Source organism: Falco naumanni, chromosome 2, assembly GCF_017639655.2.
Source record: "Falco naumanni isolate bFalNau1 chromosome 2, bFalNau1.pat, whole genome shotgun sequence".
In the NCBI taxonomy this organism is placed as follows: Eukaryota; Metazoa; Chordata; class Aves; order Falconiformes; family Falconidae; genus Falco; species Falco naumanni.
Genome location: NC_054055.1, coordinates 19060849 through 19077543, shown reverse-complemented (window position 1 = coordinate 19077543; position 16695 = coordinate 19060849). Strand labels below are relative to the sequence as shown.

Sequence of the window (16695 nt, the reverse complement as noted above, 5' to 3'; positions counted from 1 at the left end):
TGATTACAGAATCAGAGTGAAGTACTGGGTTTACTGCATGGGCACTGCAGAGCATGACAGAAGCAGGCAACACACTGAAACTACGACCCTGAAGACACACAACAGCAATTGTGTGAAGCCCAGAGCAATAGACACCAACATTGCTGCAGTATCTTCGGTCCTCCTTCAAGTTGTGCTCATCATCTGTGGCCTGGTCCAGCCCTCCTGAGCCTCCACCTTCTCATTCTTCCCCAATTATTTTTTATTCCCCATATCGGGCTCACGAAGTGAACATACATTTTGTGGGGGACACCCTGGACAGAAGCACAGCAGCCCTATGCTGGCTGCAGGGCATGACACACTCATGCATATCTTAAGCATCCTCAGATGCTGCTGCCCTATGTGGGGCTGCAGCCCCAGTGCTGCCGGCAGGTGTAGGGTGGCAAAGCACTGGGGTGAAAAGTGGGGAGAAATCAAAAGGTACCAAGTGAGGTACACGAAAAGAAACATGTAATTTTGAGGACCAGTACTTATCTCCTTGTCTTCCACCACTCCTCACAGTCATGCTTTCATACCAATGCACAGCTGTTGAAAAGTGGGGAGAAATCGGCTGCTTGCATGACCACAGGGTGACCTAGAACCTGCTGCACAGGTGGAGAGAGCAACCAGGGGACAGCTTGGTTCACCCCACGCTGCTGCCAAAGAGGGCCACCCACGACCCTCAGCCTTTCGCGTGTGAAACCACAGCCTGGACATGGGCAGTTGCCTCACACCTAACTTAACTGTATTCTCATAGTTTGTTTCTCGGCACAATCTTCCATTCTAAAGGGAAGGGCAGTAATTTTTCTTGGAAATTCACATTGTTTTGTTAGCGAATAAACTAACGTTTGACACAACATCCACCATGTCTGCCAGACCTGCAGGGTTTTCTTTCTTTTCTCTGGCTCTTTTCCTCCTCGTATTTTTTTTGCCCCCTTCCAGTATTCTCTTAATTTAGACTGGACCCTTCTGTAACACCAAGTCAGCAACTTGCTTTGGGCAAAACAATTTGTACACTAGATTTATTGTCTTCCTGCTTGGGTGTCCATCTTGTAATGTCTTCCGCATCCAAGCCCATCCAAGTTTCTTTCTCTCTCTTTTCCTCTTTACTTTGAGCTTAGTGTTTTGAAGGAAGTTGATCAAACTGAGCATTCTTGTGAATTTGAGTCTGGTTGCCAAGAATGTAAGTGATTCATCCCCCTGTAAGGAAAAGTGCTGGCAATAAAACATTCCCCATCCCCCTTTTTTTTGCATGCAAAATGCTGTTACTGCTCAAAACAAGCAAATCTTTTTACTCAGAACAAAGTGTTACACTATTAAATTGCACGGCAACTAGGATTCTTAAAATACCTTTAAGGTCTATTCTTAGAAGAAGGAAATATTACCAGCAGAGGCCTTGAAAGTGATGAGATGGAAATTACAAGCACTAATAAAGCACAATGAAATGGTACCTTGCCTCATATCCTTCATATTGTTACTTTACCCTCAGCAGGACCAAATTCCAGCAGTTTTTCCTTTGCACTTTGTGTCATGGATATTTTAAGAACCCTTTGGGGAAATGCAAAATAACTTCAGGGGGAAACGTGTTATTTACTTGAATGAAGACAGCACAGGAGCTGAACTGTCTATTCAGGGAGGGGAGCTTACCGTCCCAGTTTGTCCCCTATGGCATTGCTGGTGTGGAAGGACAGGCACATGCCTTGGCGCCACTTAGCACACTCCCAGGGGAGCTGCCAAGGCCACATTCCCTGCACAGGGACACCCCGCCTGTGCCGTGACTGTCTCCCCCCTCCTCTGCTGCAGCTCTCCAGCAAGCGGAGGTTTTTGCATGTCCATCAAGCAGAGTGCCTGGCATTCTGCACGCTCCTTCCCAAAAAGTCAGCGGGCTTGTTTATACTTCGACAACAAGAAAAGGTAGTTCGGGATTAAATATGCATTGTTACAGTCAGGAAAGCAGGATTCATCTTTTCTGGGAGTCATCTTTTAAAAGCTATGATGTTAGTAAAAGACTGCATTGCTGTTTGTCATAGCTTTGGCTTTGCTCCTAGCTGGGCCAGGAAATAGTGTGCACGAAATACGATTTCCTACATTTCAGCAGTGTCCCCGCAGCTTGCTCATGCTCCGTCAGTGACACAGGTAGGACCAATAACACTTGCACCTGAGAGTTTTCAATCCTATCAAGGACCAGCTGCTTTCAAATACCTTTTACCATCTATTATCTCTGCCAGCTAGTCTCTGATAAAGCCACTCACAACGCTGATCCTGATGGCCAGGATCATGGGATTGCTGTCCTAGCAAGAAGCCAGGACTCATTCAAGCAGCCTGAAGAAACTGTAAAATCTCCTGCAGTTCACCTGTCAGCATCCAGTGTGTGCCCAGAGCTAAACTCACATCCTGCTGAGAGCAGGAGGATGAACTGCAAAGCCACCAGAAACAGGTGCACAGCCCATTCTTGGTGGCCTTCCACCACTGATAGCACCAAAATTTACAAAGTTAAGAAAAGATGCTCAAAGAATGTGGGATGAAAAAGTGTTCATCCAAATCCAGGCATCCCTGAGTGCAACTAGGGCAAGAACTTCTCCATGGCTGACCGAAGATTTCATCTGCCATCTAAACATAAATTTATGAAAAATGTGTGATGCCTTCATATACCAAACCATTTGCATCCATTGGCCATAGTTCAAAGAAGAACTACAAGATATAGTATCACAAATACACAAACCTTCCTGCTTCATTTGTAGCCCAAGATGGATGAATGCTCATGAATCTCTCATTCTAACTAGTCGCCATGGTTTCTAATCAGAAACCCATTAATAACTTCTACAGTGTATCATTTCATCTTTGGTCTTGGCTAACATCCTTTCTGAATTTCATTCATGGTACTGGCTGAAGCATGCTTGGGCAGTAGCTCCATTTTTTTTTGGGTGAAGCCAGTCTGAGACAAGCAGCTGGACTGCTGTTCTTTAACAGCATTTTAAGATCTAGCCCATACATCAGAATTTGTAATAATTTAGCAATAACTGCTCTGTGCTCTTAATATTTCACTTTTATATTTTCAAACCTTCTTGTTTAGCTAATTGTTCATCTCTAACAGGCAGGGAGTCTATGTGTACCTCTAGTAATAGAATTTTCGTAATCCTTGTATTTGAGAGTTTCACCTCCTTTCATATAATGTGTCTCTTATTCTAGTATTTGTCTAATTGAAAAATCTGAGATCTCTTTTTTAAAGTTAACATTAAGTGATAATGGTCTTTCAAAAATCTGAACACTTGCATCAGATTGGTATATCATCTGGTAATTATTATGATTATGGCTTTGCATTCCTCAAGCCCAAATAACACACCACAGCACATTTTATCTTCCTTTATATTAAGCAAATCTAATCTATGTCATGTAGAAGAGCCATTTCTCCTGCTCTTCGATGCCCTGAAGCTTTATGGAAATGAATCTGAATAATTCTTAGCTTTGTAACAAAGCATAAGGCTGACTGTGAAGTAGTGTCAACCTAAGGTCTTTTTTTCCCCCAATCCACTTCTTTTTAAACAGTTTCTTTCTTTCCTGCCCCTTTCTTCATTTACAAGAATTTTCCCTCAGCAGTTCTGTGAGGCATGCACTTAGTTTTTGGAGTGCTGCACTTTTTTATACATATAGTGAACACAAAGAGCACTGCACACAGCAATCTGAAATGTCACAGTCTGTCACGCTATCACATAAAATGTCACATCATGCAGCTTGTCATTTGAAAGCACCAGGTTATGGACAGATTTCTGACTCCAGCTGAACCACTGCAAGAGGTTAGGATACCTTTTATCATCATCCCCTCTGGCCCCCTGATGTACCAGCACAGCTACTTGTGTGAACCCTTCCTCGCCCATTCCAAGCAAGAGCAAGGAGACCATTGTAAGCAATGTGGGTATGAAGCCTTTGCTAACATGTTTCATTGTAGTAAGTTTGTGGAGAGCTCATCATGACCCGCTCTGCCAAGAGACCTGGCAGGGAAGGAACAGCAAGAAATGTAAAAACAGTGACTTCCCACCAGCACCCTGGCTGCAGTGTGCACCTCTGTCCATGCACTTACTGTGGCTCATCAACAAGCCCAACGTGTCTCCGTTGCTCTGCAGCAAGACTTCACACATTTGCAACAAAACGTCCTTTAAATTTCCCACTGTCTTTTGCCATGTGCAAACTGGAATATAGTACAGCTGATAATAATAGTCAGTGGTACATACAGAGATTATTCTTTCTTAGTCAAAGAAATAGGCATGCACAAATTTTCTATCAACTTCTCTTTCAAAGCTATTGTGATCTGGGGAGCTTAAGTGATTCTGCCTTACATTATGCCTACAGGATATTCTGTTTTACTGGCACTATTCCCACCACTGTCGTGAAGATTATGTCAATGTTTCCACTAAGCTTTGTGTCTCTGAGGAGCTTATGGTAACCAAGCTGTCAGAATCCATTCTGGACTCAAAGTTCACATATTGTAAATTCCCAGTGATGGACATCTATCTCCCTTCTTTAAAGAAAACATTGAGTTAATTGATATTGCAATACATACCACACAGCATTCAGAAAAGAATTTGGTTTTATCCTACACTACTCAAAATGTTGCAAGTAATTTATTGCAGCCAGAACATTATGGTCATATGTGGCCACTCAGGGAAAAACAAAACAAACAAACGAAAGAAAAAGTTACAGAACAGTGTTTTCTGACCTGCATGTTGAGCCACAAAAGATATTTCTGCAATTTAGCTGAGCTATCTCGGGGTGCTGAGGCTTTCCTTTGTGCTTGACAAGGCTTGCCACATGGAACTACTTACTCTGGGGAAAAGTTTTGCTTGACTCTTTATGATGATGCTTCTGGAGGCAGGACGCATGTAATGGCTTACACGACATCAACCTCTGCCGTGAAGGATATGTGCTGTTCTCATAAACCTTCTGTGAGGCTTTGTGAGGCCCAGAACAAAGCCAAATAAAACATGCCTCTTACTGTGGCTGACCAGAGGGGATTTATTTATCAACAGCTCCATTGTCATTAAAGAATCAGTGTGAAATGCCACAGACACGAGGAGATTCTTTCTGTTAAGGTCCCGTCATCCTGGGGCAGAAAACAGAGAAGGAATTATCTGTTCTGGGTGTGCAGGATGCATCTTGATCCACCTACTATTTTCGATAGCAACTGTGTGTGCTGCAAACTGGAAACTTCTGGAGATGTATGGCAAGCTGAAGAGAAGCATAGCCAGGGAGGTGTGTATAAAATATATGTACTTTGGTGTACTCAGTCAGATCTCTTGGAATTTTCTACTTTAGGAAAAAAAGCTTGAGTCTTTTAATATTATTCTTTCACAGGAAGGGAAAAGAACAGATATTTGGGGGAAGATACTGGAATAACCATCAACCTAATCTGTTAATGCTTATTCATGGAAATGTTCCCACCAAGGCATGAGCAGGACTGTGTCTATCTGACGGAGACACTCACCCCCTCCTCAGACTTTTGTGTCACGTTCAAGGATGGGATCATGTTAATCCAGGAAACAGCCAGAGAAGGGATTTGTCTCCACAGGAAATGTGGAAGACAATATTAAGGACATCTCCTCCAGATGATGCCGTTGCGAGGGGATATGCTTTGCCACGCAGTGTGTTTGGAGGATAGTGCTGTTGCCCGCAGAGCAGCTGGTGCCGGGGCTGCAGGTCAGGCAGCCTCTGTGTTCCCAGGGCAAACTGCTTAGCTCAATGGGTGGCAGCAACACCAGCAACTGGGAAAAGCACCAGCAACAGAAAAAACCTTCACACTGCATTTCCTACCGCTGCTTCCAACAGTGGAGCTGCCCCAGTGAAGGAAAACTGGGAAACATAGCTACAAGGGAGTGCAGGCAGGGGCCCATGCTGCTGACTTAACTATTTACAGTGAGTTACAGATGTGGGTTGTCCTGTCTATAAAACACATCTTGTACACAATTTTTTAGATTTCCAGTTATTGCAATGACAACCCATTTATTCCTTCCTTACATTGTACGAACGTTTCTGTACTGAGGTAATTTCATACAAACAGTAGGGGGGAAATCAAGAATCTATGGTAGAGTATTACCCAAGTTATAAAAGCAGTTTATTACTCTATTGTGTGTCTAAAATTTCTGGAACATTGTAGCAGACGTATTTTATAGAGAAATTACAACAACTTTTAATGAAATCCAGGTTTAGGTTCTGGCAATATTTCTCCCTTAATTTTGTATTTTGAAACTGAGGAATATTTAGTACATCTCACCATCACACCTTCATGTGTATTTGTGTAGAGAAAAAAAATAACTCGACATGACAGGCCAGGACCTTTTCCTTACTTATATCTGAATTCTGTCTTCTTCTGCTGACAATTACAAGTTCCAGTTTGTTCTGGTCTCTTCCAGGTGAAACTCAAGCAGTCTTTACCATTTTTGCTGGACTTCTCTTGCATAACACATACTCTCCTGTTGATTTAGATTGCAAACAGTTTTGCGCTGGGTTGGCCTGAAGTGCTATGGAGCTGCCCTCCACCTCCCTCCTCACACCCCTCAGGGGATGCAGGCAGGATCACATCCTGCATCCCTTATTGGTGCCCACTGCCGGGAGCAGCACCCTAAGGAAAAAAAAGGAAGAACCCCACTGTTCCCAGTTCCCCTGCCCAGGCCTGTCACAGAGCACAGGAGCACTGTGGACATCCTTCTGAATCCCTCACACACCCAGGCGCATCAGGTACAATTTAGCTGCTCAATATCAGTTTATCTCAGCTGACTATGGATAAATCACACATTTTTAAAAAATTATAGTTCAGTGAAACATATTTGCTTTATGAGGACATTTCTGACACAGGATTAAGCATCTCTGCCAAACTGTGTTTCTTTCTCAAAAGTATGTGGATACTGCAGGTTTTTAGACAAACTGCTGTAGGTATTTAAAATGAACAAAAAATATAAATATGAGTGATAATGCTCATTTGCCTAATGATTATTATTCTTGGAAACATTTTTTCTGAAACTGAAAAAACCCCATCATCCTGAGGATGCTCTTTCAGGAAACACCTAATGTGGAATCGTTCAATCTGAACGGCAGAATTATAACATCTGGCAACATCACAAACAGCTTTAAACAAGGTCTTACACTGGCAAGAGAGAGGCAGCTTGTTTACAAGGCACAACAGTGGCTCTGCCTTGCCTCATGTGTTGCAACACAGGGACGCCTGTGTCCCTAGAGTGTGCACAAGGCTGTGCAGACTGACCAGCGCTACTGTCACAGTAACAGTTTAATAATTTTGCAATATTGTATAATAGTAAATCATCTTCAAAGAGATTTTGTTAACTTGTGGTCATATATGTAATCTATACACAAGTATAGATTCCTCCCAGGCAGCTAAGCCTTGGTGCTCCTGAATTAGAACACTGCCTTGGAGTCTCCACATGCTTTACACACAGAGTGACAAAGTCCTTTTGTACATTGCAAATGAACAGCCCACTCCTGCTAGTCCTTACCAGGCGGGCTCACTCACCTGCTGGCTCACGTGCAAGTTGAACAGGGCCACAGAAGCCCATCAGTTATGGTGTATTTTGTGAGCCCAAATCATATCAATTCAAAATAGGACTGCGAACAAGAACTGAAGCTTAAATGAAAACAGTATGATTTTCTAGCAGCGCTACAGGCTTCTTGAAATCCACACTAACTTTGGTAGAAAACACAGGAAATTAACAGGCTGCAATGAAATCTACCGCACACAGAGCATTCTGAATGCAAAATGTACCTGTGATGCTATCATGACACAAAATGCAGGAAATACCAGCAACCATACTTGCAAAGAAAATTTGACTGTGTTCTTTCACCACCAGTTAAAGCCAGTTTGTGGCAGAAGTTCCATCAAACTTGAGACTTTGCTCGCTCAGTGGATTGTAAAGATGTTTGAAAAGATGATTGCGTGGTTGCCAGAACAGGGTAGGTGAACCTTCCGCTATCAAGATAAAGACCAAGTCCTCTGTCAAACAAGCTTTATGGGACACACGTACAACCATGAAAAGGTAAGAAGTGGTATGTAGTCCTCGTTAGCAAGAACTCGCAAATGCAGCAAATAAGCCAGAAGTCTTGGGAGCCCTGGGAACCTGCAAACAGCATGCTGCAGAGGGTGAGGCAAGTTCAGCTTCTTTGAACTGAGATTCGATATACACACGGGTCTGAAATGTTTGGAGTTCCTTGTTCTGGTCATCTGCTACCCTGTTTCTAGTGTCTTGGAGGAGGTTTACCTCAGTGGCTAACATCTCAGGCCCAGTTGTGCCCTTCCTTTCTGTATATTCCCAAGGACGCTTTTTATTTACTATCTTCTTCTTTGTTCTGCCTAGAAAGTTTTAAGTCACCCAATATCAACTGCTCCTTTTATTTTTCCCTTTCAATCACAATTTACATACGGTGTTTCGTAGACCCACAGTGCTCTTCTGTAAATGGCTGTGTCAGCTTTGCCCAGTCCCATATACCAATGGCACCAACACACCATCTCATTCATACCTTTCCTAGATGCTCCAACAAACAATTAGAAGCTCACTATTTAAATAACCACTTAAATAGGAATGTGTGTTAACAGTTCTTAAAGAGGCAATTCACACTTCTGAGACCACTTGTCTCAGTTCTCTACAGGCATTCCTATCTGAAAATGTTTGATTCGTATTTCAGGTATCTCCTTTCCAACAACAAAGGCTAGAGACTTTCTTGTACAGACAGTGTTACTCTGCTTCACTACTTCAGTGAGGAGCTTTCATTTTCTTTACAGCATATGCTATATATACATGTTTGCACATATAGGCACTGTTCACACAGAACACGGTGTCCCTTAGAAGTACAGGGAACCCCCCACCTCCCAAAACCTTAGAAAATGTGAAGGGAGAGTGAAGCAATCGACCATCTCACCACCAGTGAAGGACAGACCCTATTCCATCCCTACTCTCTCCCTCCATCTCCCAGTTGCTCCTGGGCATGCACTTCCACTACGCACCTTGCACCAGGTCTAGCAATCCTGGAATTGGTGTAGAAAGTGTCACATGTGATAAACTGTTAGAAAACCAGCCCCCGGCTGGACAATTTTATGTTAAGTTAGGGAACTTAACTTACTCTTGGAAGCATCTAGTGAGGGCCGCACCTGGCAGGAGGGAGGGGAAAAAGCCCTCACATGACTGAGAGTCAGGAGAGGCAGCGGGGAGCTAAAGCCCCCTCCTTTGGCAAGCATGGCCGGTCAGACTAATTCGGGTACACGTGGGACCTCAGCCCAAACCAGTGGGAATCCAGTTTCACTGTGTTATACCCTGTTTAACCAGACAGCACGGTCTCCAGTAAAACCTGCATCCTGCAGTCCAGGTTACAGATCACATAACTGCATTTTCACTTCCAAATAATTTTCAACTTTCTCTTCCAAATATGTCACAGAAGAACCAAAGTTTTTAGACTGAAAATAGTGATTGTTAATACAGTTCATGAAAAAAATCAAGTCATGCTTTAATTTACTTAATACTCAAGCACACTAGGTCATTTTTCACGTAAATAAAGCACTTACAAAGTTATAGCAGAAGGAAGTACTTAGATTCGTAACAGAACTGTGCTTTATTTGTTACAGCTGTTCCTTTATGATACCTGATCTAGATATAAATTCCTTTGCTTTGGAAATGGCGGTTCACATACTGATCCCAAAGCGTTTATTATCAGGGCAGATATAATTAACAGTGTAATAAACTGTATCGTTGCCTGGGCAATCAAATCCTGCAAATGGCGTCAAGGCTGAGTCATTCCCTTTGGTAATAAAATGATGATATTCTATAACTTAATGTAGATTACAAATTGTACAATACTGCTGAGGCTACCACAACAGAAGGTTAATAAAAGCTGAGGGTGTTGGTTCTCTTATCTTGTATTAGGTGTGCCATAAATCAATATTTTATACCAAATGCTGTTGGTGATATTACAGGTGGACTGCCAGAAGTTTTTTTTCTTTTTTTTATAGTATGGGCTCATAACCCTTTTTCATCTTTATGGTGTACACAGAAACCTCACAGATGAACAGAGTTTAATAATTTTTTTCTCCTTTACATATTTTTTTAATAAATAATACACTGGAAACATCTATCTACACTGTTTGGAAATGTGAAATAAAACCGCAACGCCACCCTTAGAGCACAGGTACTTCAAGTTGTAACACCTTAACAAGCATATGCTTTTTTCATGGTGCAGGATTTAGTGTATTTCTTTTTCTCTGGTACTAGACTTAGGGAAAGCAGACCAATGCAGATGTAAATTCACCCTGACTATCCTTACTCAGAGAAGTACATTGCAAAACGTGGACCCTGAGGTGCAGCTTCAGCAGCACATAGCTTTGTGCTGTACCCTGCTGCAAGCATCAACAGAAAATTTACAGTAGTAGTATAGGAACACTATAATAGTACAGCATCAAATAGAGCTTAAGGGGATGGTTAAGGGATGGGAACAACTGACATACGAGGACAGGCTGAGGGAGCTGCGACTGTTCAGCCTTCAGAGAGACAGCTCAGGGGGGTTCTATCACTGTGTATAAACTCTGGATGGAAGGCAGCGAAGAAGTCAGGTTTCTTAGCAGTGCCCAGTGACAGGACCAGAGGCAATGGGCACATACAGAGATACTAGAAATTTAAGTAAAATAGAAGAAGAAAAATAAAACAACGTGGTTTTTTTTCTTCCCATCCCCCCCCCCCCCCCCCACCTTAATTGGAGCACTGGAGCAGGTTTCCAGAGAGGTCTCCATCCTTGGACATACTCAAAACCCACTCAGATCTGGCCCTGAGCAACTGGCCCTTGCTGATTCCACCTCAAGCAGGAGTTCGGGCCAGGCAGCCTCCGCCAGAGCTCCCTTCCAGCACCGGCCTCCGGCATTTGCTTATTTTGCACCTGCAAGCACATGCATTTCTGTATGATTTTATAGATTTTGTTTTACTCTTGAAATAAATCCACAGCACCTGAGGAAATAATGTAAGTATAAATTCTTTCAAAACAAATTATCAGCCCCCCCAGCATTGTAACACGTGTCACACCAGGGGCACGGAGCCCGGAGTTTTGTCAGGCACAACCACAGGCTCGAATTTAACCTAATGCAAGATCCTGTTCTTGGAAAAACAAGACCATAAACAGAAGGCACGTGCATCTGAACTTCCCCGAATGTAATATTAAAGGAAACGAAATGTGATTTACCCCTTTCCAATTTATTTTGATCAGCTGCTAGTTACAGCGCTCGAATGCGTTATTTGCCTACACTACACATCGGATTAAACGTGCCTCCATATGGAAAGAAGCGTTTATTTTCCCCCGAGAGACAGCGGGATTGTCAGTATCTTATTAAAAGCTTTTCTCAGTGTTAAAAAGCCCAGGCGGCGATCCGGGGCTACCAGCGGGCGCCCGGCAGCGCCCCCCGCCCGGGCCCCCCCGGCACCTCAGGTTTTCGGAGGAGCCACGCAAAGCCTGCGGGCAGCCCCGCCGCACGGCAGCTGCCAGCCCCAGCGAGGCGTCTGCTACACGGGGCTCGGGCTATACGGGCCCCGCCGGCGCCCCGGGCCCCAACACCCCTCCCGCGGGCGGCTGGGGGCCGCTGTCGGTCGCCACCAGCCACCCTTCCCCTCAGCCCCGGCGGCGCGCACCGCTGCCCGCCCCGTTCCCGCCACCCACCCGCGGCCGCCGCCCCACCCCCGCTCCCGGGCTCCGGCCGGCTCGCCCCGCCCCCTCCCTCCTCTCGCGAGAGCTGAGGCGAGCGGCGGGACATCCGGGGCCGCCGGCGGTGTGTGCGGCGGGGCAAGATGGCGGTGGAGTCGCGCGTTACGCAGGAGGAGATTAAGAAGGAGCCGGAGAAGCCGATCGACCGGGAGAAGGTGTCGGGGGTGGCGCCGCGCGTTCTCTGGCGCCGCTGCCGGGCGCGGCGGGGCGGGCAGTGGGGGAGGGAAGGGGGCGGGGGCGGTGTGGCGGCGCTGGGAGGCCTGCGGCGGGGCGGGGCGGGGGGGGCGGCAGGGCCCGGTGAGCGGCCCCTCAGCCTTGTCCCGCCCCGCAGACGTGTCCGCTACTGCTTCGCGTCTTCACCACCAACAACGGGCGGCACCACCGCATGGACGAGTTCTCCCGCGGCAACGTGCCCTCCAGCGAGCTGCAGATCTACACCTGGTGAGTGCGCGGCGGCCCGGGCGGCCCTGCCCGGCCCTCGGGGCCTTGGGAGGGGGCTGGCAGCGGGGCCGGGGCGCCTGCCAGGCTTGGGCGCCTTGGCAGCTGCCGGAGGGGGTCCGGTGGGCGTCGCTTAATGCAGGAAACGTGGGGGAGTTGTGGTGGGTGGCGGCTCCGCGGGGGAGGGCAGCCGCTGCCGCAGTACGGCGGCTCTTCTGGCCGTGGCAGCTCCGACCTGGCAGGCCGGCAGCACAGCTTTAGCCAGGTGCTGGTTGCCGGACACTGGTAGGTAGCGTGGTGGAATTGCCCGGTTACCGATGCGGGTAATCGGAGACTTTTGTTGTGGTGTATCTTTCGTTATCACAACGAATCTATTCAACAGAGCTGTTCTCCTTTAATGCTACGATTTTGTTCCAGCAACCTCCTTCTTTCAGTAGAGGTGAATGATGTGCTGCTGTAAGTCAGAGCCGCCTGAGAGCAGAGCCATGTGTTTTTGTATGGTCGGGTAGCAGTACTTTAACAGAGAGCTGCTTTTTATTGCTTTCAAATTTAGTTTGGAGAACTGCTTGAGTCTGCGTTACAAGCACATTAGGTTTTGTTTATAGTATTTTGAAGAATGCTTTTGAAATTGAATTATTCTACTTCTTAAATCTTACTTTTCCTTCAAGGTGTCATCTGGGGTTGTAACTTGCATGTCGTATGGCTGAGTAAATCCATTTTTGTGGCTAGCAAAGCATGCAGTTCTAATTTACTTCTTAATGGGATTTATGGACTCAGGTCCAGGCTATTGATGGTGTCTGAGCTGTTTTCCATCTGCAGAAGTCAGAATGGGCATTGTCTGTCAACACATGGCTCCTTAGTTGCTTGAAGCTTGGAGTGAGTGTACAGTCTATATAATTAGAGCCGCTTTAGTTGTGATGATTGAGTCTTTTTGTTCTTTAAATTCTAGAAATGAGCTTTAGCCTTGGTCTGGTTGAAGGCTGGGAAAAGGGAGGGCTGCCTGTTAGGGCAGAAATGGAAATCTTGATGGAAATGCGAAACTGTTTTTTCTGTTCTTAAATTTCCTCTAATATTCAAAAAACTACTTCAACATAGATGTCAGCTTAGTGAGGAAACTCTTATGCCGTTTTTTTTTTTTAATTACATTTATGCAATGAAGACTCCACCATTTAAATGGTAACTCTTTTGAGAGAACTGGAAAAGCAGGTGTTGAAGCCTACATGGAGGTGAAGAGATAACTGTGATATTGCAGTGACTTGGAAGCTAGTTAGAAGCTACATTTGCAGTAGGCTGTGTTGCCTCCAGTCTATAGTAAGTGGTGGATTCTCCCAGCGTTGTGAAATCAATGGCTCACTATGCAGCCAGAATGTAAGATCTTACTCATCTTCAGCTATTGACAGAAAGTATGCAAAGGCAAGGAAACATGGTTAAGTCACAGCAGTATATTGATTCCATCTTAAATGGGTTTTGGGAAGCTTTTTTTATTGCTGTTGCTTTTGAAATGTGAACCGTTTTGGTTTGTTTGTTTGTTTAATCTAGGATGGATGCAACTCTGAAAGAGCTGACCAGCTTAGTGAAAGAAGTTTACCCAGAAGCACGGAAGAAGGGCACACACTTCAATTTTGCAATTGTTTTTACAGATCTCAAGAGGCCTGGGTATAGGTAAATGGCATTTCTTCTCCGGGTTAATAAAATTAGACTTCAGGTACTGGACCAGTGAATTATTTTTCATTAACACAGATTTTAAAGTTCAGAACCCACATACAGAATTTGTGAAGTTCTTGATAACAGACTGTATGACCACCCATACAAACTCTAAATTTTGCTTGGTGACCATCATTGTTCATGTCTTACCAAAACAATAAGCCTTGGGTGCTTGAAGGCTTTGGTTGCTGTATTGGCAATCAAGCAGAAGGCAGACCTATGCATCCAGATGAAGCTTTGCTTCTGGTGGTGGGAGGCACAGTAGGTCTTACGTCTGAGAATGTGTTTGCGTTTTAGCAGGGCTTCTTGTTGCAAGTATCTCTCTTCCAGAATGGTATGAGCTAAACTTGTCAGCAACCAGTGGATATATCGTGCTCTGTTATCTCTGGGGTCTTGTTCTGTGTCTGTATGGAAGGGGGGGCAAGGGATTTTGTCTAGTATTTAACTTAATATGGTAGAAGGTTGCCCCGACACTCTGCCCCATCAAAAGGAGAATTTGGTATGGCTTTTCTTGGTGCACCTGGTACTGGAGAGAAAAAAACCAAACAACCCATCATCCTGTGTAGATAGCTAAATGTTAAGTAGAGTGCAGAGGACAGCATGGGAGGGTTGTGATGAGCCAGTACAGTTCTTGTTTGGAGATCTAGAGAGATTTGCCTCTGATGATCAACTTGCCTTTCCTCCTGCGTGCAGGGTGAAGGAGATCGGCAGTACCATGTCGGGCAGGAAGGGCACAGATGATTCTATGACATTGCAGTCCCAGAAATTCCAGATAGGAGACTACTTGGATATAGCAATCACTCCTCCAAATCGTGCACCGCCCCCATCAAGCCGCATGAGACCATACTAAACCGTTGCTTCTTTGTGTGATCACATCTTCTGTATATTCCTACTTGCTGTTCTAAAGCAGGCTTATTTTTTTTGCTTTTGTTGCTAAGCAAGAACACCTGAAGACAAAGCTAAGCATCAGAAATGAAAGTTAACTTTTAAACCTTACCTTTTAGTTTGTTTAGAAGAAACACTTCTCTTTAGCAGTGCCATCATCCTATCTCAGATTGTTATCTTTGAATGGTAAGACAGTGTGTCCAGTGTTTCAACATTTCCATAAAATGCGACCAGAAGGATTACAGATGTTCTGTAGTTCTTGTTTGGAATAAAGATTGATGATGTTAATCTTTTGATAGTGTGGTGTGGTGTTTGGTTTTGTTTATTTTTAAAGTAGGTTTCTGCAGAGAAATTCAGAAGGCTGCTTTTAAGCAGAAGTTGAAGTTGAAAGCCTTTACCTGGTAACCTCTGGGCTTGCTGAGTAGCGGTAAGTGGCACAACAGGGGTTCCTTACACAGGATGATTTCTTAAACCACTGCTGGCTGGATTTTGGAGGAGGAGCATGTAAGTGGTGTGGTTGGAGGCAAGCAAGCTCAGCGCTACTCGCACTGCTGACAGACATGCATTGATGGTGGAAAGTTAGAGATGAGCTGTGTAAAGCTGCCTGTCCTGCGGGATAGCAAGGGGAGCTAGGGCAGACCACTGTGGCTTCCAGGGTCTGCTCCGTCTTGTGCCAAGGTGATGCCAGTCCATGGATTGGGAGCGGCCTCTGTGACACCGCTATATCCCAGGAGGGGCTGCTGGCCTTTTCAGAGGAAGGTGCGGTTCGGCACACTTGCACATCAGCCTTACTTGAGTTCTGAAGAACTAGTATTGTCTTGGAAAAATGGAAGGTATAAAGCTTGCTTTTTTTAGAACAGTGGTCTCCAAACTTCTTTCTGATCGCACACCCCTCAGTAGAAAACTTTTGAGCACGTGCTTCCAAAATTATAAATTACATCCATCTACTCCTGTACAAATGTATTATGTGCATTTATAAAACTACAAAAAAATAGGTATTAAAAAGGTGAAATACTTCCTGCACCCCACTTGCGTGTGTACCAGTTTGGAGATGGCCTGGCTTGTCCTGCGCACCCCACTTTGGAGACTTTTAGAAGACTGGAGTATCTGCAGAGACCTGGCCAGAAGAAATAAGGTATTTCCAGATTGAGGCTGAGTAAGGAGGAGGCAGAACTATTTCTTAATGAAAATGTAACAGCAGGTGCAGTGCCCAGAGCTGCTCTTGCGCATGGTTTAGGTGAACTGAGAGGCGGTGAGACGGTAAGGCTGCAGAGCTCTGGGTGCGTGTGGGAGTCCTGACCCTGACCCTCACCATCGAGTTCTTGGCCAAGTGAACCTGCGGGGTGGAGGCAGCTGGCTCACACACCCAGTTCTCCTGGGCTGTTGACCACAAGCAATATATTGTCTATGTGTACTGACCAAGAGGACAACACCCAGTTTTGACTTCCAGAACTCCAAGGAAGGTGAATATTGTAGCCTCTTTCCCTTTAGTTGTCTTCACCTGATGAATACATACGACTTTGGGCCCTCCACTGACTGGTCTGAGCTGGGTAAGTCTCGCTGCTGAGCTGTCTGTGAGGTGGCTTTTCACAAACGCTCACTGCTTGTATTGAACACAGGTTTTTCAGTGCACTGTAACTCTTGGGTGCTGGGGCAAGGCCAGGGTGCTGAGAGGCATTAAGGTTCAAGTTTGTTCTGAGTTGAAAAGATGGAACTGGAGGGTGTTGGGGGTGTTCAGCAGCCAGCTTCCAGAATCCTCGAAATAGGGGAGAGGGTAGCTAAGGGGGCTCAGCTGTTCATGCGGAAACCGGGAGGCTGGTCTGCGTGACGTTGCCGGGTCCCTTAAGGAGCAGGAGGAAGAAGTGGGGATGCACCTCCCCCGCAAATCAGTGTCACACGGGCCTCACGGGCCTC

At 45.3% G+C, this 16695-nt stretch overlaps 1 protein-coding gene across 1 annotated transcript; it reads left to right on the top strand.

Moving 5' to 3' along the window:
• Positions 1 to 11789: 11789 nt before the first annotated feature.
• Positions 11790 to 15069, top strand: LOC121083652 (histone deacetylase complex subunit SAP18). Its single transcript, XM_040584264.1, has 4 exons — positions 11790 to 11909; positions 12086 to 12195; positions 13732 to 13854; positions 14590 to 15069. Exons 1-4 carry the CDS (start codon positions 11838 to 11840, stop codon positions 14744 to 14746), a joined length of 462 nt encoding a protein of 153 aa, XP_040440198.1. The 5' UTR covers positions 11790 to 11837; the 3' UTR covers positions 14747 to 15069.
• The last annotated feature ends 1626 nt before the right edge of the window (positions 15070 to 16695 follow it).